The sequence below is a fragment of the Hermetia illucens genome, chromosome 1 (genome assembly GCF_905115235.1).
Source record: "Hermetia illucens chromosome 1, iHerIll2.2.curated.20191125, whole genome shotgun sequence".
In the NCBI taxonomy this organism is placed as follows: domain Eukaryota; kingdom Metazoa; phylum Arthropoda; class Insecta; order Diptera; family Stratiomyidae; genus Hermetia; species Hermetia illucens.
The window spans coordinates 106,421,567-106,444,378 of NC_051849.1; the positions used below are offsets into that span (position 1 = coordinate 106,421,567).

A 22,812-nucleotide genomic window follows, 5' to 3' on the forward strand; every position below is an offset into this window, starting at 1 on the left:
TTATTTCGTTGTAGTCTTCTATGATCTCATTAAATTAATTAGACTCTTCCATTTGATCCCTACATTAATAGACTGATATTCGTTATTAACAAGAATTTTACAGTTACGCATATGTCTCTATACACTACGACGACTATTTACAAGATTTTCTTCTATGCAAATAAAGTATATATCCTACTAACTATCTAACTCTAGTGCTTATTATTTCATATAATACGTTGATGGTGCCCTTCCCGACGTGTACGTGCTCATTGGGATGCCCTGCGGCCCTGGGATTGTGTTTGCCAGCGACGTTGTTGAGTTGCCATACATCTCAACGCCCGTAGGTTCATATTCAACATCGTAATAGATACCAGATTGGTTCTAAAAGTAAACAATATTACAACATCACAATTTCCCTGCAAACTTTACTTGCGAAACCTACAGCTATACTACCGTTGCTTCTACTTTTGGGCCTTGGTACTTGGAAATTTCGTCCTAGCAAGTCAGTTCGGTCTTCCTCTTCGCTCGAGCTTGAATTGTCCAGGGTCCTCATTCCATTAGATCGTGAACTGAGTCCCAACCTGGGGTGACAGATACATTTCAATGTTGATTATGTTTAAATGATTCTACAATAGATATTACCTTGGTAGAGGAACTGGAGGCATTTGAGCCTGATGAATGGGAAGTGTGCCAGCTATAGACATTCCACCTACAGAAGATATTATGCACTTGTCAAAAAACTGTAACTTTACCATATCAAATTACCTATAGCACCCATCGATTGCAAGGTTGGATACCCAAACATCGCAGAGGACGGTCTGGTCGATGCCACCGGTTCAGCCTGAAATTTCTTATTGATAAAATATTTAAAAGTCATTTGGATTGCATATCAGTTTCTTACCGCATAATGATTTGCCTGAGCCATCACGTCAGCAATCTGCGCCCATCTCATTCGGTCCTCCAAGGTCACTTGGTACGGGGTTTGCCCCATCGCTGCTGCCTTTACCGGAGCTGTAGCCATGTATCCAAAGACTGGGGACCCCATGGCATTTTTCTGTTCCCGATGCCACTTCCTCGACCACATTATCAGGCAAATCAAAGTTAGAACAATTATAATTACTGCAGCCACAGAAGCACCAATTGCTACTCCAAGAACTTCTCCGTCGATCTCGCACTGGGATCCGTAGAAGCTCCCATCGCAGGTACAAATTTGAGCACCATCTGCATCATAATTGCAGATACCTCGATTATTGCAGTATGTTTGTGGACATGATTGGCATTCGCGTCCGGCGCGTTGGGGTTGATCGGACCAAGGATCACGGAAACCTGGTTCGCACTGACATCTGAAACTGCCCCAAAAGTTCATACACTGAGCGTTTACGTGGCAATCATTCAGTTCTCGTGACTGACATTCATCGAGATCCTGAAGGTGGGAAATCGATCCAGGTGGCGATTCGACATAGAGAACAGAATTTCCGATGTTATTATTACGCCGATGAATTACTCCTAACAAATGTTTTTGAATATCTGATCGGAGGTTGGGTCGCAAAGTTTCGGCGTTCTCCTCGAGCTGTAATTCAAACAAATGAACTCTAAATCATTTTGAAACGATTGTGTGAAATTAGCCATTTGGAATGAAAAAGTACGCGCTACAATTTTATTTATTTGCCAAGAAAACACAATATAACTCTGGTTGCAAGTGACAAGTAATCCATGAAATAAAAACTTAAGTACAGTATGATGCCCTGTAGGTGGGGCTTAATGCACTTAAAGTCGTCCCTGCTTGTTGAAAAGGGATAGAGATTTCCTCCCTCTCTTGTGGCAATGTGTTTTTGCACTCTGAAAAGCCAAGCGGTAGCAAACGCGAACCTGGTGTCAGATTGTTCTCAACAGCTACCGCAAGGCGCCTCCTCTTGACTTGGCAGCCGATTTCTGACAGAAGTTTGATTACAAGTTAAAGAACATCACAATTGTACAGGAGTATGCACCAACGGAAACTTCCGATATAGTAGTAGTAAAACGATGATTTCCACGAGCAATTAAATCCTTCCTTAAGGTGGCATTGTGATCATGATGGGTGATCTAAATGCGAAGGTGGGCTCCCAGAACACCTTGCGCGGACATGTCATGAGGAAACGCTGTCTTAGCGAACGTAACGATAATGATAGAAGGTTTGTAGATTTTTGCAGCTTCCACCGCTTCGTCATTAGCGGCACATTGTTCGAGCACAGAGCTTGCCATAAAATCAGCTAGGTTTCAACTGACCGACACTATACGAGCAATCAGATTAACCACTTGATCGCAAAGTGGAGAGTAGAGTAGTAGAGCAATAGATTTAGTCGTTGTCTTCTGAATGTGCGTAATAAGAGAGACGCTGACATGGGCCTCGAAAGGGATGAGCATCTAATGGCTGCTTATCTTAGCTTACTCCGCCACTTCCTGCAAGGTTAAAAGCCTGCGAACCCCAAGTCCACTTGTCGCCACCTCTACCCGACAATATCGATGAACCTTGGACAGCCAATGCACTTAAAGGGAGCAAAACCGTTGGGCTTGAGGGTTTCTCTACAGAGAAAATCATCATTGCTACTTTGACTAATATGGAAATCTTGGGAATCCGAGACCTTTTACCAGGGAGTGGAAATAAAGCGATGACTGCTAAGAAAGGCCAGCCATGCTGAATGCGTAATAGTGGGTAAGCTAAAAGCATGCCAGACGGAACAAGGCTCGGTGAAATATACTAATAATAATAATAATGCTATAATACATTTCCGAAAATAAGGAAAGTGGTAAAGAATTTGCTATCAGAGCTGGGAAAATAAAACGAAAAAAATAGGAGGAAATCAGTACTTAGTGACCCATAAATTGAAGCGTGTTGCTTCGCGAAGCATATCCATGAAAAAGATCAAAAATTGTCTTCACTGTAGAAAAAAAAGTTTAAATTAGACGAACTTAAACTATATATATTGTATATGTGACTATATTTTCATCATCTGCGAAAGGATTTTGAGCCACTTCCAGATGGGAGGACGCTCTATAATGGTTTGGGTACCATGGAAAACGAGAAAGAAAGTTTATTTCTGATCTAATGAAATGCGTACCTAGATATAAAAAAAACTTCGCCAGATTACAAGGTGAATTTTTATATTATAAGCGATATTACTGGAAAATTCGATGACTCTAGAATTATTTTTAAAAGATTTCCAGTCAGTTTCCAAAAAGTAGAATATTAGCTTCATTTGAGCAAATATCGGTATGGGGAGCTTTCCGGGTCTAGTTATTGAAAAGGAGCCATCCCATTACTTTTTTCAGACTTTTTGTTCTAATAGTTTCTGAGAATGGGCCCCTTGAAATAGATAATGTCTTTTTAGTCTCTCCACTCCACCCATTCACAACTGACATCAAAACTGGGAGCGGTACTAATCGAGACCCTTCATTTACTACCGCACATGCCGGCGAGAATAAATGGCAACCCCGTTTTGCAGGTATTGGGACCCTCCCCCAACGCCTAGACTGTAAGTCCCTATTACCAGCAGGCATATAACCAGTAAACCGATTTTAATAGGGTGTGTTTTGCGAATGGCTCCTAAGTTGCTTAAAAGGGGTTTCTTAACTTTAGTTTCTATTAAGTTTCTTTAAAACACCCGCATATTGTTCGTTTCGAGACTTCGACATTTAGAATCTTCGTTAAATTCCTATTAGCATCTGTGGTATTGGTAGTCGCTCCTGATACTTTTAGTCGTCTCACTATTCTACTTGTAGGGACACTGAGTCTACCCTTATTTCTTAAAACTGATTTATCGGTCTTTCTCCGGATTTTTCAAGCAAGTCTAATTGAGACTTTATAATTTAGACCGATTTTACGCTTTTTCTACAACAGTAGCTATAACTTTCAACATTGTCATCCCTATTAAAAAATATTATTGGCAGTGTTTTATACTGCTTCACGCTTCAGCTCCCCCCACAATTTACCAATACGCCCGCATTCCTCCTCTACTATTCTGCGCCAAATGCTCTAAGGGCTCTTCGGCTATCGTGAGATAGTTGTTTCCACTGCATGGGGTAGTCAGTAATGAATGAATGAATGGATGAACTCAAGTCAACGCGGTCACAAAGCTTGCAGCGACGGTTGGTACTTTGCGTTCGGGAGGTAAACCTCGATCGCAATCACGGTCGAGGTCTGCTTCCTGAAATGGGCGTTCGGGTGGTTGCACGCCAGGACCCTCATCGGCCTCGACAAGTTCCTGTGTCACTATAGGCTGTTGGTCGACCTGCAGAACAAAGCCTTGATAGACCCCGCAACCTCATTACAGACGTCAACGAAAATTTCTACCTGGAAAGATGACACTCTGTCGATTATTTTGGAGCGCGTTGCCGACCACCGCATTCGCGCACTTCTCAGAAAGTACCACAACATTACTACGAAAAATAATTTCCCCAGCCGGTTAAGCACGATGCACCACATCAACACTACACACTAAAGATGCATCCACTTTCATCCCAGAAAAAGTTGCCAAGAAAGAGTTTGATGATTTGATGAAACAAGGTATCTGCAGACCTTCCGATAGTTGTTGGTCCTCTCTACTTCATTTGGTCCCTAAGACAAAGGGCGAAAAGCCGGCTTGCGGAGATTATAGGCGTCTGAAAGCTCAGATAGTTCCAAACCGATACCTCATTCTACTTATCCATGATTTTTGGCACTCGCTTACGAACTGACGTGATCTCACGACCATGAATTTGAGTTTAAGCTACCATCATGCCGATCTGATAACATCTATTAGTTTTTCCGGAATTCTCCTCCTGTCCAAAGCATGAAGATCTAAATTCCGCGCACTGTTCCAAAGTTATCCGCAGGATGTGGTCAATACAGGAAGATCCAGAGCAGAAACCAGACTGTTCTCTGTTGATAAAGCCTTGGAGATGTTCCTTAATAGATTCCAAGATTTTTTTCCTATTATCTTTGCGATTGCAGGGAGCACGGATGCCCTTCTTTGAAATGTTAAGGACCATTCCCCTCTTTTACTCTAGGGAAAAGGTTTCGGATTCCCAAATTTCTGTAAAGTGGGGGTAGCAAATCTGCAGAAATTGTAGATGCAGCGATAAATAACGGCGGGGAGACCATCAAGCCCAACGACTTTACACCGTTTGAGTGCATTAATCGCCGAGATGATTTCTCTCTTGTTTCAATGAATAGTCCGCATCGGCATGTTACAGTGACCGCGGTGAAATGTTCTTTCCATCTCTTCAGCTGTTCGTCATCATGAATGAGGAATTGACCATTGACCATTGATCGGATTTCGACCGCAGCAGTTAATAGATCCTTCAACTCCTTCTGTGCAACGACCCGTTTCCACGATTTCGCAGTCAGCCAGGTCTTATGGCGCCCCTTCAGGACGTGGCCAACGACCTGCGTAGCACACGCGAAAAAAGCGGCGGTCGAATGCCCATAGATATTCTCGTGCCGGTTACTCAGTGTATCTACCGTCCAATCAGCAAGACAACTCTTCCACTGTCGAGCTAGATCATACAAGCGGTCGATTTTGAACTTGGACTTCGCAGCTCTCTAACCCTGCAAGAAGTGACGAAAGCTACACGCAAGCGAACGTAAGTGACAAACGGATGATAATCTCTTCGGTTGGTACAATTTCTTTCCGTTTTTAGGTGCAGGAGACTCGCCTTCATCTTTCTCTGTCTACAACTTTTCGTTAAGAAAGAACTCCCAGCGTTCACCGCGTGGAACTGGAGGTCGGGTTTGATAGTAAGGCTGTTGGTATTGGTTTAGCAGGCATTTCCCAGCTTTTATACTCCACCGTGAGTACCATTTCACGCTTCGCCCTGGAACCTATACTACCGTTTCCCCTTCCATAGGTCCATTAAACTTCCATCAAGCATAGCAATCGGATTTGGGGTAACACAATATCAAGCCAATGTCGTCGGAAATTTGTTTCCTCAAAGTGGTAGATGCAAGTGAGACCTCGAAAACTCAACTAAAAATAACAAATGTTCAAGGAAGTCTATGCCATTGTGGACGAGAATGTATTTTTACCGATATCTAATTTACATTCGTTCAAATTTTGGCATTTACATATGCCCATTATAGTTCCGTCTTTGTAGTCCCTAAATTTAGATTGTCTTTATATTTGGTAATGAACTTAACAAAAGATGGCATCAATAGGTCATGAAATTTTGGGGTTGATACGCGGAAGTGTTTGGGAAATTAATTGAACCGGACGTAAATGGAATCTGATAGTTAACGCAGAGGAAATTGGGATATTTACGAGTCACGGCTGTATTGCAGCCGCTTAGTTCTTCATTGAGGAAAATAGGGCAATTCCAATAAACCGGAAGAAAAGCTGTATATGGCGTTGACAAGAAGAGAAACATTCATGGCAGAAAAGCAGGCAGAACTCGTTTTAGAAACAGTTCTACTGCATTTCGACCCAAAGAATAAGACAGGACACTGAATCAATTTATCATTTATCATTGACTAAGAGCTGCAATCTTAGATACGAAAATGCTGGGTATCGCTCGTTTGATGTTCCTTGTCACAGTGTGCAGAGCAAGAGTTATTTTCTTGGCTAATACCGTCGATTTTGATGTACCGACCACCATTCAAGATGAGGAGTCTTTCGATCTTTTGAGCCTTAAATAAATTTTACTCAACAGATGAATTCCTCTAGCAGTAGATGTCACAATGTCCTCACAATTTTCACCCCAGGCGCGTACAATTTTCATTGAAAAACAGCTCAATTGTGTAACTGACGAAAGCCAGACTGGTTTCCGGTTCGTGTTCTACTGCATTAACTACCTTCAAATCATGGTGGAGCATTGTGCGGAATTTAGATCCTTGCTCCACTTGCGCTTTCCTGATTTCGGCGAAAAACTTTCTACAGCTTCAATAGGTAGGATATCTGGAATGGGCAGGATGAGCATTTCAGAGGAAGGATTAGTCTTTATCAGAACGACGCAGAAATCAAAATGAGTTTCAGAGGAATTTGATGTCTAAAACGATTACATACTGTTCCCGATACTTTTTCTGTTAGCTATCAGTGACGTCCTGACTACCTTGCATGGAGGATGTGGCGAATTCCAATGGACTTTTTAAACACTTCGACTGCGCGGTAACATCTGCTTATTTTCTCATCGAGTCACGGACCTTGGCCAATGGCATTGGATTTGGAAAAACAGCCAAGCAGAGTCGGGCTGAAGATTCTTCATAAGAAAGGTCTCACACTTTTCTTGGTCACATTAATGGGTATTGTTATATTTGCCGACGATGATACAGACCGCAAAAACGGCATAATCAATTATAGCAGAAGAGTTAAGAATCTTGATGTCCTATTTTAATTTTTATTTTCTTTACCTTCTTATAGATGTCAGGTATAGAAGGTTAATTTTCCAAAGATGAATGGACTGAGTCTCTAACAGATTGCAAGGCAAAGTATGATATGACCTTAACTTTGTTTTGAAAATAGAAAAAAAATACCTTCAATGTTAGATTAACAAATACGCCAGCAGCTCCTTGGCTTGGATCTCCTCGATAAATATTATTAACCTTCGCTTCCATGAACTCATCCGAATATGGAGTCATAGACATCGCAGAATCAATCTGAAATTTCATTTAATTTTAATACAATTTAACTGGGCAACATATAATTATTTATTTCATACCGCTCGAACACTCTCGTAACTTAAATGCGAATGCGGCTCACTATTAGGATCAAGCAGCATTTTATCCCATATGATTCTTCTCTCATAAATTCTGTCCACTCTTAAGCTCATAAAGAAAGAGACAACCCTCCTACAGGGTTCTCGGTGTTTTCTCCGAGAATACCCTGGTCTACAATGGCAACTAGAAACTCCATTCTCGGTTTTGCATTTTTCATTTTGAGCTTGATCGCAAGTAGAATCATCACCTACAATGCATGTGTCGATTCGAACAGGAGGCTGGGTTGTCCTCGGTCGATAATGCGGCCGCTGTGAAGGATGATGGGTCGGTGTAATATGAGGTTTTATTGTCTTCGAAGGTGCCACCGAAACAGGCGGGTCTGCTTCTGGAACTGCATACCCCGTGCCAGTTATCCCCGGAGATAGAGGTAGCTTACTTGCTGGGACCGAAGGTGTAGCAGTTGGTAAGTGGGTTGGAGCTTCTGTAGATTCACCGAATAAATTTATATATGTTCTCTTTCCATCTATCGACACAAATCCTTCGTCACCCGATGGCGATACAATTATATCTCCATTCTCAACATTACCATATGGATAACCATGTGGTTTAATATTAATAGTTTGTTTGGATCCGCTTCCCGACCCTGGGCCTTGGATAGCTGAAAGAGTCACATCAAAAATTTCACCATAACCAGGAGGTGGTGTATGACGTGTAGGTTGCACTGGAGGACGCTGTGGCCGCTGATTTGGTCGATGACCCCCTCCACCTGGCTTAAATTCTGGATCGTCCAAAACAATGCCAGGCCGAGGATGATAATCGATTGTTGCAGGAGTTGTTTCTGGTGGTGGTGTTTCTGGTTTCGGAAGCAGTTTACTAGTTTCTGAGAAGGATGATGTTATAGATGGTATTGATGGTGTTGGAGTAATTAGTGATGTAGTGGTAGTGCTAGATTCAATAGAAGATGAACTTGGAGTGCTAGGTGACGACGTTGTGGTTTGAGATTCCTCAAGGACAGGCGTTGGGGTAGTAATTGACGTTGACGACGACATTATTTCTTCAACAGATGTTTCCAGTGTTAATGAAGGTTCAATTTCAAAGGCATTCTGATCCAGAACTGTTGATGCTATAACTTGTGTTGTATTTACTATAGATGTTGAACTGATTATAGTGGTCATTGTGGGTTGGAAAGCTGGCTGCGTTTGGGCGATTGGGGCTTTCTTATCGGACGATTTAATTTTAGTGTCCTTTTTCTTCATATACTCATCTTTCTTCACTGGAACTTCTTGAGTTGTTATCGCGTCCTCATTAGAGTCTGTGGATGCTGATGGGAGAGTTATGTCTCCTTCGCCATCATTGTCATTAGCATCCATAGTGGTGTCAGTTGCATGATTATCTACTGTTTCATTGCTTTCAGCTTCTAATGTAGTGAATTGGATTTCGTCTTCTGGATGATATTCTATCAGAGGTGGAATAGGTTTATAAGGTGGAATCGGTCGTCGCCCACCAATTGGAGGCCTAGGTCGTGGTCTATGCCAAGGAGGTTTATTTTGACTGACAAAGCCAGGTCTGTAATTTTGGTTCATTGCAGGCACAATTTGTTCAGGAAGGGGCACGCCAGTTATGTATGGCCTAATCGGACCCTCCGGCCGATCATAAGAAAATGGAGGTGGGCGCAAAGTTGAGTCTAAAATTTTTTGTCCTTCATATTCAATTGGAATTGGTTGTGCCTCGGAAATCCTTGGTGGACCTCGGTTATTAATTCTGCTTGCACCAGGCCTACGTATTCCCTGCGTATTTGCATGAACATTCACATTTCCATTTAGCAACTTTACAATTCCTGTAATAATGTCCTGAATATCAGGATTTGGCTTCTGCCTCGGTTGATTCGAATTAACGGATGTTGCAGCCGGTGTCATCTGCGATGCAGTAGTCGGACTGATCGTCGTAGATAATGGGGACCCCGACGGAAGCGGTCGAGGACCCCCTTTCAATAAAAAAGAATCGGCTGATTCATCCGAAAGGTCCTTGCCCATACGCTGGCTCTGTGTGATCTCACCAGCCCCATTACCACCTGCATCACTATCACCCACAGGGCTATCGAAAGTTGCTGTCGGTTTGATGTAATTGAAGTATCTGCCAGATACATCAACATCGTTCGTATCTAAGTCGTTGAAACGTTCTTCTACATCCAAACTCGGTTTCGATGAGAATTCGTTAATTATCGGCAACGCAGATCGTTCAATTCGTTTAAGAACTTTTGATTTAGCCGCATTATTTGCTGATTGGTTATCCAGGTCTAATGAAGCGTAATTGCTAGACGAACTCAGTGTCGTGAATGTCTGGAATTGATCAAGAGGCGCCACCACACTTTGAGATTTTGGTGATATCTGTGATACGGATAGTGGTTCATTGGCACCTGAAAATAAAATTGAAAAATGGAAATTAGATTTGAAAATTTGAAATTTTTTAATTTATTAATTGCAATTTAAATTTTTGTCGATTTTATCGACGCTTTCTACTAGAATCAAAATGAATAAAAACAATTAATTTATTCCTAAAACGGCGTATGTTATTTATTTGTGTATTCGTAATTCGGGCACTATTTGTGACGATTTTATCTTCACTACCGCGAGGCGTTGTTTGTCTTTGAAAGCTAGCCAGCATTCGGACCCATATACGGCGACATGGCGAATGGGGTAGATGAACTTTAGAAGTTTATTGATGTGTCGATAACAACGAACTCCATCCACGCTGTAGTGATGTGGAAAGCAGTTTCATAACTCATTTCACCATCAGCTAAAAGATATTTAAATTGCTCAGTCCTCGTCAGGCCGCTGCCATTTACAGGGACAGTGCGCTTTTCATTCGGCTGTGTCATCAAAAGTTCTGTTTTATTCAGATTCTGGCACGATCATTTCAATTTGTAAAAATTCGCTCAAGATCAGCTTTGTTATCAGACGCTAGGAAAGCATCATCTGTATAGAGCAGTGTATAGCGCCCTGGATTTTGGACCGCGATGGAGTAATTTAACTCAGCATACGAATCCCTCTGGCAATAGAGATTGCCGCAGAGCACACCAAATAAGTTTGTGTTAATGTCCTCAGTAAAATAAAAAGTACATGCTAAGATCAGTAAAAGGGGACAAATAAAGTTTAGATGCGGTTACTCCATTAATCCCACCTCATAGCTCCGTGCGACAGATCTCAAGTCAGGCTAATCAGGAAAACAAATTTTCGCTAGCCTAAGAGAGTAATGACACTTAATAATAAACTTCTGGAAATGCTAGCGAGACCGCTTCAGTCGCGTAGCAAGGCAAACTCTGATCTTGCGGAAAAATTAGCAAAGCACTCCGAAATAAGGACGTAAGTAAACTACTTCAAGCCACACATAACCGTGTTTGCACACTAAAGATTCTTGCTCTTACTAGTCAGGCGGAGGAACTTATGACAGTTCTATGCAAGAGATGCATCGATATCTGCGCTCTGCAAGAAACCAAGAGGATGCCCAAGAGTTCTGACACAGAATTTGAATGCAGTCAAAACATTATTATATCTTATACTTTGGTAGTCCACGCAGTCAATATAATGCCGGGGATGCTATCCATGAGAGTTTTCGCAAGGCTGTTAAAGAAGTTGAGCGATCTGATAACCGCCCGAAATCATGGTAATTTAACCACCATTTCCGCATACACTGCCACGCTGTCGACATTCGAAGCAATTCCACCTTCCAGAGCTACAGAAGTTGGAGTGCGAATCAAGCATATGCAACCAGAAAAAGTTTCAGAACTTGACAGACAGCTGCACAACTGGGAAGAGAAGACCTGGGACCCAACATTATTGGAATGGATAAAACGCCATCTGAGAGGAAAATCGTGTCAATATTGAAGGTGTTGGCGAAATGTTCAAATTACCACGGGATTCCGTTGTTATCCAATACTATGAAGATTCTGAAGCGCAGCCTTGACAGCCGAACTAGCAAAGTCGATGAAATTGTCATAAGTCAACCGCAATTTGCCAAAAGTTCTGAAATTGCTGATACTATCTACTGTTGTGAGGGGCATCGCCCTCTCTATGTTTATTTCTGGATCTAAATAGGACGTATGACGAGTGCCACACAAACTTATTAGGAATGCACTGTAACACTACCTAGTGCTAGATGAACTCGCTTGTTGAGTGAAGCTGCTCTAATGCGACCCAAAGAGCACACTTCGAAATGTGTCCGGTATTTCAAAGCCGCTTCATGTCTCCATTAGTGTCCACCAAAGAAGTTCTCAAATGTCAGTATTCTTTATACTGACCATGGACATTGCGACAAGGGGCATCCATCGTCCATTTATCCCAAACAACTTGTCCAAAATAGAATAATAGTCTTATGTAGTACGATATACGGCTAAGTCTGTGTACTCCAAAATTGGATGATTTCTTCACATATCAGGATAACTTAAATGAAGTGACCTTCTACGGATAGCATCTTTCATGTCGCACCAACGAACGTCTCAAATCTAAAATATATTATGCCGCCGCTCACCACCTATGGTTTCATGGAATGACAGTGAACGAAACTTATTTCTGCAATGATATTTGCAGTGCATTGCATTGCACAACAATCCATATTGGATCAGGCCCTTGAAGTGTGTTAGAGCACTTCATACAAGACCGTAACGGTACACTACAAGATTACAGTACCCTATAGGAGGCAATGTGGCCAGCATTGCGCTCGCTCGAGATTATTATCCTGATTTGACTCAAGTAGTCACTCACAGCTGAGTCGACTGGTATCCTACGTCAAATTCCGTACGACAGCCTTGTGCTCTAACTACTCAGCTATCCGGACACAGCACTAACTAAGCATGGATTAATTATTATATAATTGCATATAATGGTACCAAATTTTGTGCTTCTAAGATGAACTTAAGGGGATTTTCATGGAAATTTCTAAAATATGGTAATATGCTCTTACAGTAGAAATTCAAAAAAGTTAACGTGTTTCTTTTTAGGCTTTTCAGCTTTTGTGAATTATTATCTTTTTAGTGACGTTAAAATAATAAGAAGTATATATGTGTCAATACACATGGAATATGAAAAAAGGAGCGAATTTCCATAATAGATATGTTTTATTAATACTCAGAGCAAATGATATGACTCTAAACGGCGCTTGAATTTTAAAACCCAGCCGTGATTTACCTTAAAATCATTCGGAATTTTATTAGTATATGTTTGTGGAACAAATCCCTTTCCCGTTTGCTTTTAAAATAGAGCTGCTTTAGGACAGTTTCTTTCGCGTCCTTATACACTGCTTTATGCAGATAACGTTTTCCTAGCGTCTAATAGCAAAAATGATCTCGGGCAACTTGTCCAAAAATGGAATGATCGCCTCATGACACGGTCTCAAATTGAATCTGAATAAAATTAAATTTTTGACGACCGATCCCCATGAAACAGGCACTATCACTGTCAGTGGCAGTGACCTGCCCCGAACTGAGCGTCTTAAATATCTCGGATAAATGTTATATAGAGAACTGCGTTATGAAATTTGTTTCACGCATTAACGCAACCTGGATGAAGTGGATTCCCACAACTGATGTTCTTTGTAATCGATCTATCAAAAAATGTTTCAAATCTAAAATTGACCACCATGTCGTCCAACTTATCGCGTGTAATGGCCGACTATAAAAGACAAAGGACCGTATCTTGCGATAATGGTAAAGAAATTGATCTCATCCGGAATGAGGATATCCGCGATCGATATTTGGATCATGGAAAACTTGCGAGAAAGACGTCCTTGATGGTATGGTCGCGTGATTCGCGCTCACGAGAATTCACTTGCCAAGATTGGTCTGAACACCCTCGAAACAACGATGCCCTGATACGCTGTATGGAGTTTTGAAAGCCTCACGATCGCGTCCAGATCGGACTTTTGATAGAACAAAATGGGGCAACCGATCACAACGAGTCGACCCCACTTGTGAACAGAACGAAGGCTGAAGAAAAATAAGAAGAAGAAACTCAATTGCTAACCGACTCGTTCTAGTTTTTTAAAGATGCAACATTTTCCGACAATTGTTTACCGCTTCCGCCGCACACAAGCGCACTGAAGTTAAATAATATACATGTTTTTTTAAGTACAATACAATGCGATCGCAATAATGCTCTATTGTTTCTTGCAAACATCCAAACAATAACAATTGACACAAAATCAAATTGAAAAAGAACTTTGAATTATTGACTTTTGTGAGTCTGTACTGAATTAACTTTATTTCCTACAACTGCATCATCGTTAATTTTTTTCAGATTTTTCGGTTGGATAGTTTCGGAGAATGGGTCCGTTAAAGAAATGATCACTTTCGGCCCCCGCGCTCCCCACCTTTGCAGCAAATGTCAAAACTAAGACCGGATCGGATCGAAAAGTATTAACCAAAACCTTTCATTTGATATCCCACATGACTATATTTGGTGGCGGCAAAATGGTAATCTGAACCAAACAATCGAAAACAGCCCAGAAGACGGATTCACACGAGCTAAGGTAGCTGCCATTCACATATTCAGCTGCCAAACTGCGCCAAGCCTCACGCTAGATGAATTCGTACTGTGGGCGGAAATGATAGCTTGCGAAGCAAGCCACCACAATCCAATAATAAAAGCTGGCGATTTTAAAGTTTAGGCCGAAGATTGGGGTAGTCGCGAAGCAAATGCAAGAGGCTGCATATGGCTCGAAGTATTTTCACGTCTGAATATCGTTCTGGCAAATACTGGCGGCGTCAATACTTTCCGGAGACGGGATATGGGATCGGTGATAGACCTTACGTTTGTTAGCAACACATTATCTAAGGATCTGCAATGGCAGGTGAGTGAGGAATATACGTGCAGTGACCACCAGGCTATCATCTTCCTGATGGAGTGTAAGAAAGAAGCAAAACGTATCAGGAAAACTGCAGTGGCAGGACATCCAAAAACTTGAAAGCAAATGTTCGAGGAAATACTTCTGCAGAAAGCGATGCCGGTGACAAACGCAGAAAAAAAGGATACAAAAAGAGTGTGACGCTCCTTTGCCCCGCCACACGCAGCCAACTTAGCAAAAACTGGCCTGAGTCTGAAGAGTTGCACAATCGATATAAGAAGACGAGGAAAGAACTGCAAGCAACAACTGCAACTGCACCTTTAGAAGTAACACTCAACACGTCAAGACGTTATGCAAAGAAGCTGGCTTCGACCCATGGGGAGATGCGTACAAGGCATCAATCAAGGATAAACACTCACCACAGATCACCAACCTTGATTTCCTGCGAGATATCATTAGTGCTCTCTTTCCCAAAGTTTCAAGTGAATCGAACCTACCCACTGTCCAGATAGATCCCGATGAAATTCCCAAGGTAACCACTGAAGCATTCCTGGAAGCCGCGAAGAAGATTGCCGAAAATAAAGCCACAGGTTTAGACGGCATTCCGAATAAAGCACTGCCAGTGACCGTCAAAACAATTCCAACGTAATGCGCTAATCTGGAAGCCAAATAAACCTTTAGGTGATCCTTCGCCTTAAAGGCCTACATGCCCGTTAAGCATCGGCATCGGAAAACTTTTTGAATGGGTCAACTTCAATAGGCTTGTACCAATCACTGAAAGGGAGGGTGGTCTCTCAGAAAGGCAGTTCGGATTCCGAAAGGCAAGATCTACTGTCAATGCGACAGCGCGGTGATGGAAATTGCGTGAAAAAGCAATGAAGGCCAATAAATCTTGTGCGGTAGTTACTCGCGATGTGAAAAACGTCTTCAATACGGCAAAATGAAGCAAAATAGTTGCGGCTTTCGTCAGATTGGGCATTCCTAAATACCTCGTGCGGATAGTCACGAAATTTCTTCGGGAAAGGCTATTGTGCTATGATTCGGATGATGGACCTAAGACGTATAGAATAACCTGGATCAGTCCTCGGTCCTTTCCTATTAACCACAGGAATATATGATGGAATTTTAAAGTTGCAACTGCTCCAAGGAGTAATAATCATTTGCTTCGCAGACGACAGCGAAGTGACTATCGTGACACAAGATATTGATGAGATCGAGGTACTCATAAACGAGGCAATTTTTGAAATCAGTTCTTCCATCTTGCTTTATGCAGCTCCAGTCTGGGCATCGTCTTTGAAGTTAGAAGCAAATCGCAGTTCCATACTAATTGAGTGCATTGCAAACTTCGTGCGCTTACCGTACAACATCAGACGAAGCAGCTTGTATGATAGCAGGGATGGTCCCCATCGACATCTTGACGAATGAGAGTCGACGCCTCTATGAACCATCGTATGCAATTTGCGAGTCCTATACCTATCGTCGGCAATTAGCACGAAGTGAATCTATTTTGGAATGGCAAAAAAGATGGGATGATTTACCTCAAAAACGCTGGACACACAGGATTGTTCCAGATCTCTCAAAATGGATCAAACGAAGGCACGGTGAGGTTACTTAAGACCTAACTCAATTCTTCAGCGGACACGGAGGGTACTGTGCATACCTTTATGACTTCGGGCGTGACCACTCTCCGTATTGCCCGACATGCGTGATGATTCCGGAGAACGTTTTCAACTCTCAGTGGTTCGCCACACACAGAGCGGAGGCGGAAATTAACGCCAGATCGCGGTTCACACCAGAGAATATCGTGGACCCCATGCCAGCCTTTTGTATCGCGGTGGAAAAATTAATGAAGGCAGTCCACAATCTGCTAAGAAAGGCGGTGCTTGGGAAGAAAATAGCAAATAACAACACGCGGGGCAGTTCGACACTGATCCTGCCCCGAGATGTAATACCGAAATTGCAGTCGCGCAGGGTAAGCGGTATGTTTTGAATCTTTCCACCTTCCAACGCATAAAAAAAGACAGACAGACAGTAAACCAACACAACCAACACAAACACAAAACCTTAAAACCTTGTGGTGAGATATCTTCAAATGTAAAGAATAGGAAATCATGCTTCTTACGAAGGAACATTACTTAGACGTATATGCATTTTTATTGCACTGCTCAGCAGTGTCGGTTAGCAATAAATGTACATAGCTAAAAGTTATCACACACAAACTTGAAACCAATTTTTCACGGCGAAAGTAGCCAGAAGAACAAGAATCCCAATAGATTCGACCCGATACTTGGCAACAACACCGAATTGCGGCCTGTTCACTTGTAGTTCGAAGAACAATAATGTTTTTTAATGTAATGTCACATCGGGGCGGACTTCACAAAACATTACTTGTCCAAAGGCATGTAATATCATTATCACTGGTGTGTGATGATATTTTGATTTCACACTTTGAAGTGATATCATTTGTATGTACGTATAAGCGAGAAAAATGAGCAGCATTATCCAGGGATTGTACGCTACTTCTCCGGAGAGTACAACGAGAAAATTGTATTGCTGACACTCCGAAACAGTTTCCACATCACCGAATTTCTGCGTGATACGGAGACACAGGCGGATAAGTAAAGGCAGGAATGACAAACTTCTTACGATTTTCATGCTCTTTTTTGTGTTATTTTTTCCATTACAGTTTCCTTGCACTAGGTAGATAACGTACGATCATGGGTTTCAATGGCAAATAAGAAATTGCAGACTTCTCCAATACCAATCAAATTTCCAAAGGTTTCATGCATCAATTCTGAGAAAAAAATTCTACCCCATATCAGCCTCACAGAGATAGATTGGTGGACTATATTACGAAAAACGTCTAATTCCTCCCTTAGAATTAGTTCATCGCAGAGTCTATAACGACAAGAAAATTAAAACGAAACCAGCACTTACAGCCTCCCAAAAAACAGATGTATAAACTGTCTTCATCCAAATCGAGCAGGCGACTATCGGTGCGGGATGTTAGGCTACAGATTATTGAAGGCGGGACGAAAAGATAGTAACCACATGGTGGCAACGTCAGCATTAAAAATGAAAAACAACAACTTATGTGCAACTTAAAACCATACAAATAAGATTATACAGCTTTGAAACCGTTGAAAATTTCTTTTATTTATGGTAAAAAATCACAACTGGTAACAGCTCCTCCTCCTCGAGTACGTGGGGACGGAACTCCCCAACGGGTTAACTGGATACTGTAGAAGACAATAATTTCACCAGCCCTCATGGGGACTTCGGTTCCAAGAAATAAAATTTGCGTACTCTTAGCCGCCTTGGAGAGAAGAATCCTCCGCCGAGTCTTCGCATTCCCACGACGATAGGGTACGGTGAGGATGACCCAGGCCGGAAGGTTTATAAGAGTAAATCTATGGTAGAAAAAATGGCATGGCATGCTCTGCCTCACATGGAGTGGTGGGATAAGCCAAGGCACCACATAGCTTTTAGGGATACCGAATTGGTGGACCTCGGCGCAAAACCGGGAGGGAGAAGTTCCTTACTAAAGCAAATAGATTGGATACCGGTTGTTGCGCCGTTGATGATGATTCCGGACAATTTTTGAGAATAAAATTTTTTTTTTAGAAATTTTAAGTCAAAAATAAACAAGTGGGAAACCGGAAACTTGGCACTTCAGTTACGAAAGGTTTAGTTGATTTATTTTAGAATATTTGAACGAAAGTTCCATTTATAAATAGCGTATATCCACAGAATCTACCCAATATTCAATTCAATGTGTTATTGACATTTTATCTCTTAGATAGTAATAATTTGACGGGACATTATACGATAATCCTTCGGTTCTACACCCCTAAAGGAACGCGAATTTCGCATTGTAATTTCTGTAGTGTATTCTGGGTGAGCTAAATTAACGGTCTATGTAATTAAAAAATCTATTTTGAAAATTTTCTAATGTAGTTTCCCCATTAATTAAGTTTTCAAATTAAAAATATTTTTTTGGCACTTGGGCTATGTTTTTACTTGTCTGAATTTCGACAGTTTTCGCCTATTGAGATATAAAGTTGAAAGTAGTATGTTCTAAAACAGCATTACTATTAGATTTTTATCTAAGGTGCAATCCATGGCCGTGTTAACCCAAGGGATCCTTCCTGCCTATGGCACGCAAGCGACTAGCCTACAATTGCAGGGCAAGCACAAAGTCTCAAAAACTTATGATTTGACAGTAGGCTTACTCTGCATTTAGACTTTGGCGGGGCCGTTATTTCCCTTCTAATAATGTATCCTAATTAAGCATGAAAAATGAAGAAATTTCCATCATTGTCTCTCACGTTATTTAACACACCAATTTTTTTTTTCTTGGCGCGAGAAAAAATCCAATTGACAGAAAAACATAATTTTATCTCAAAGCGAAATTAATTCGCCGTGAGCACGTAAATTAACAAAACACATTTTGTTAAATAATGGGTTCCAGAATTCTTAATAAAGTCTCGATAAATCAAGTTATTAGCAGTATAAGTTGTATCATTACAGTTAAGAGTTCTACTTTTTCAACAATCAATCGAAAGGAAATCCATGATGGAAGCGATACTCCCGTAAATTTGACAGCGATAGATGGTAGCAAGCATTTTCCTAACCTGAGCAAGAAGTCTAAACCATGAACTCGTGAATTAACAGTTGTTTGCGGTTACACAATAGACTTCGAAAATCAGTGTCTCTGGGTTACTATAATAACTTCCATTTTTCTGGTTAAAACTGTAAGAATGTGTTTTCTGTACGCCGAATTCTTCTTCAATAATTAAAACAAGAATTAATCGCCCAGAAGAATTTATCGTTGGAAATAGGAAATCCTCATTTGTGTTCATTCGCTGCCACAAAAAGAAATAACAATAAAGAACGGGCAGGTGCTGCGCAACACGTGAAATCAGCGGGTAACAAACGTACGTTAACTTTCGACTCAGCCCCACGGGCAACCTTTCCATGGGCCGGTGCTTTCGCTTTGTCGCAATGTTCGGGGCAAAGAAAAGGGTCACGCCGGGCCCATATGGAAGTGCAGGCAGAACGTTCACTTGATTGCGTCGGGCCCATATGAAGAGCTCCAAGAAAATGTCTAACTGTTAGACGGAAATGTAGGCAGTCAGAGTCCATCAGTATCCAGCTAGTCTGCCTATTCGGTTGACTGGAACATCTTTTCAGTCAGATAGCAGACATACCTGAGCTCCATGCGTGCTTATATGGCCACTTGGAAGGCAGCACCGTTAAGTCGGGAATAATGAATAGATGTTGTGTTTAGCCAAGCTGATATGGCTAAATTGAATCGCACTGCGTGGAGTTTAATTGGTGGAAAGCGGACATTATGCGATGGTTCATGTGCGTGGCTTGAGGCAAACGAAATGAAAATGCTTTAAATAATGGAGAAGCTACTGTACAGTTTCTCATTTATTATTTCTGCCATAAATCTGGAATTATGATAATAATACGATAATTCACGTTATTCTGCGCATTGTTTACGTACAAAGCCACAATTACTGTCCAAATAATTGGATAAGCGGACGGCGATTGCTATTCTATGCTATTTTCAGTCTACTTTCGCTTTACCCCCTTAGTACAGGAACATATCTATTTGGGACTCTTTTGTGCAGATTTAAGAAGCCTTTCTTGGCTATTATATATTAATCGAAATTATCGAAGAACGAATTCTTCTATCACCTCTGCTGAATACAGTTTCTGAATGCATTCACTTATATCCACAAATTGGTGTATCTATTGTAGTTGTGGGTTGGTTTGGAGTAAATTTTAATTATTTTGGGGCTCCTTATCACAAATAGGTGAGTGGTTAGAGGACAAGGCTGTTGTACTGAACGTTCAAATCTCACTGCTGGCAGCGGAATTTGTATCGTGATTTGACGCCGGATATCAGTCGACTCAGCTGTGAATGAATACCTGAGTCAAATCAGGATAATAATCACGGGCGAGCGCAATGCTGACCGCATTACCACCTACAGTGTACTGTAGTGTACCGTTACGGTGTTGAATGAAGTGCTCTAACACACTTCAACGCGCTGAACCAATTGGATTGTTGCGCCATTATACGTCAACCATTATTATTATTACAAACACAATTGCTATTTTGAACTGTTAAGTGCGATATAAATCATTACCACCGGTCACACTAGGCCTTCCAAAAAAGTTTCGACCCTTCCGCAGTTGCCCTGAAAATTTTACCTTGGGACAACACGTGACATTTTGAACCATTATATATCGCTAGGATAATACCTGTAAGTTTTTTCCAGAATGCTCTTCCTCTGTAGAGCAGGTCAGGCACACTCTCGTTGACAGCCTTCTCAAAATCAATGAAAAGCGGGTGAAGCGAAACTCTAAATTCCACGCATTGTTCCAAAATGATCCGCAGGGTGTTGATGTGGCCAATACAGGGGAATCCTGAGTGGAAACTAACCTACTCTCTGTTGATCAAGCTTTCGAATGTTCCAGGATCACTTTAGCAGCGGATAACCCTCCAATTGTCACACTCAAAGCGAATACTCTTCTCACCCTTCTAACCCTTGGAATTTTTTTAATCTACTCTTTAGGAAAGGTTTCAGATTTTCAGTATTTATGCATAAGTGAAAGAGGTAGATCTGTAGGAGCAGCAATAAATAGGTCTGCGGGAAACCCTTCAGCACAGCGGCTTTACTCCGTTTGAGTACATTGACCGCAGACGTGATTTCTTCCTGTTCTATTCCGTTTGCAGGAACAGTCCGTTTTCGCATGTCACGGTGTCTAGGCATTTTATCCACAAGAGGGGGAATTTCACCGGATGTGATACGGTTATTACCATAGTGAAGTGTTCTTTCCAATTCTTTAGCTGTTTGTCATTGTGGATGAGGGGTCAACCATTAACGCTCCTCACAAGACGATCGAAAAGTTTGCAACCACAAGCAAGTTCTTTCGTAATGCGTTATAGAATTCTGAAATCACAGCGTCTTGCGGCATCTTCCGCGTCCCTCGGAGCTTTAGCACGCCACACTCGCAGCGAGCAAAAGAACTTCCCCTCCCCTTCATTCATCGATTTGCTTTCACGATTTCGCAGTCGGCCAGTTCGTGTGGCGCCCTACCAGGACATGGGCAACAGGCAACGTATCACTCGAGAAAAGGGCTTCTTTGATAGCGGTCCAATACTCATTCATATACTAAGGCGGGTGACTAAGGTTTTCTGTCATCTGATCACCACTATTATCCTCCCATTGTCGGCCGATAGCTAGATCATGCAAGCGGTAGATGTTGAACTTGGAGGACGCAGTTCTAAAACCCGGCGAGAAGTAGCGGATGCAACATGCAAGTCAAGCGGCCATTAGATTTTGAGACTGATGGTGGCGTCTCTTGTGTTATGCACATCCAGAAAACAGATACTAAACATATTGCTGGTGGCAAATTGATCAATCTGATTACCCATAGGGTGTCACTCATTTGAATCCCTGAACTCGAACGATGTGCAACCAATGACGAGGTGGTTGAAATTACAGAGAACCACAAACCTCCTAACATTATCGTTACGGACATCATACTTGCTTTCCCAAGTCCAAGTCCAAGTCCAAATGTCCAAGCAAGTGTTATCAGCGCCCACTTTGGCATTCACATCACCCTTCACGATCACATTGTCAACCTTAGAAATTGCGTGTAATTGCTCATAGAAAGCATCCCTCTTCACTATATCGGAATACTCCGTTGGTGCCTAGCACTGTACAATTATGATGCTCCTTAACCCGAACCGGAATTTTGCAGCCAAAATCCTGTCAAAACCGACTCTCAGGGTGAAAAAGCGCACTTTGCTTCTGCTATCAGTAACAACTGGATTTACATCTACTACCTCTTGGCTTTCTAGAGTACAAAAACACATTGCCACAAGAGGAAGAGGAAAGCACTTAGTCCCAAAATGGTTAGTTTATACCGTTGGAATTATGGCTTAATTTGGAAAAAGAAAGCATTCTATATTACATAAACCAATCATAATCTATTTTCGGTAGCCAAAGATCTTCGACGTGATGTCAGTCCTTATTCGAAGTGTTTTTGACGTTTCGGTAGCATCAAAGTTTGAAAATTTGTAGATTGCTAGTCCAAAAATTTGTAGATTGCTAGTCCAAAAATTTCTATCTCTTTTAGTCGCATCTTGCAGTTGGAGTGTACTCTTAAACCATAACTCGTAGCCCATCAGATTTTTTTTTAATTATATACAAATCATCCACCTTGAATGCATTTATTTATTTGAGAAGAACAATAAACAAAAATAAATCCAATTATACATATATTATTCTAGTTTGAAATTAGGAGTA

The 22,812-nt window shown here is 41.5% G+C and overlaps 1 protein-coding gene across 2 annotated transcripts in view; it reads right to left on the reverse strand.

The window, feature by feature from the left end:
* Positions 1-201: 201 nt before the first annotated feature.
* LOC119650618 overlaps positions 202-22,812 on the reverse strand; it is a 147,477-nt gene continuing 124,866 nt past the window's right edge. The window contains exons 3-9 of one of the 2 annotated variants that reach the window (XM_038053515.1): positions 7,651-10,064; positions 7,466-7,588; positions 884-1,552; positions 748-823; positions 625-691; positions 425-563; positions 202-363 (exon numbers count right to left, since the gene is read on the reverse strand). In XM_038053515.1, coding sequence (XP_037909443.1) covers positions 202-363; positions 425-563; positions 625-691; positions 748-823; positions 884-1,552; positions 7,466-7,588; positions 7,651-10,064 — 3,650 coding nt within the window. Of the gene's footprint in view, positions 364-424; positions 564-624; positions 692-747; positions 833-883; positions 1,553-7,465; positions 7,589-7,650; positions 10,065-22,812 lie in introns of both variants that reach the window. The other variant, XM_038053507.1, reaches the window with a different exon arrangement.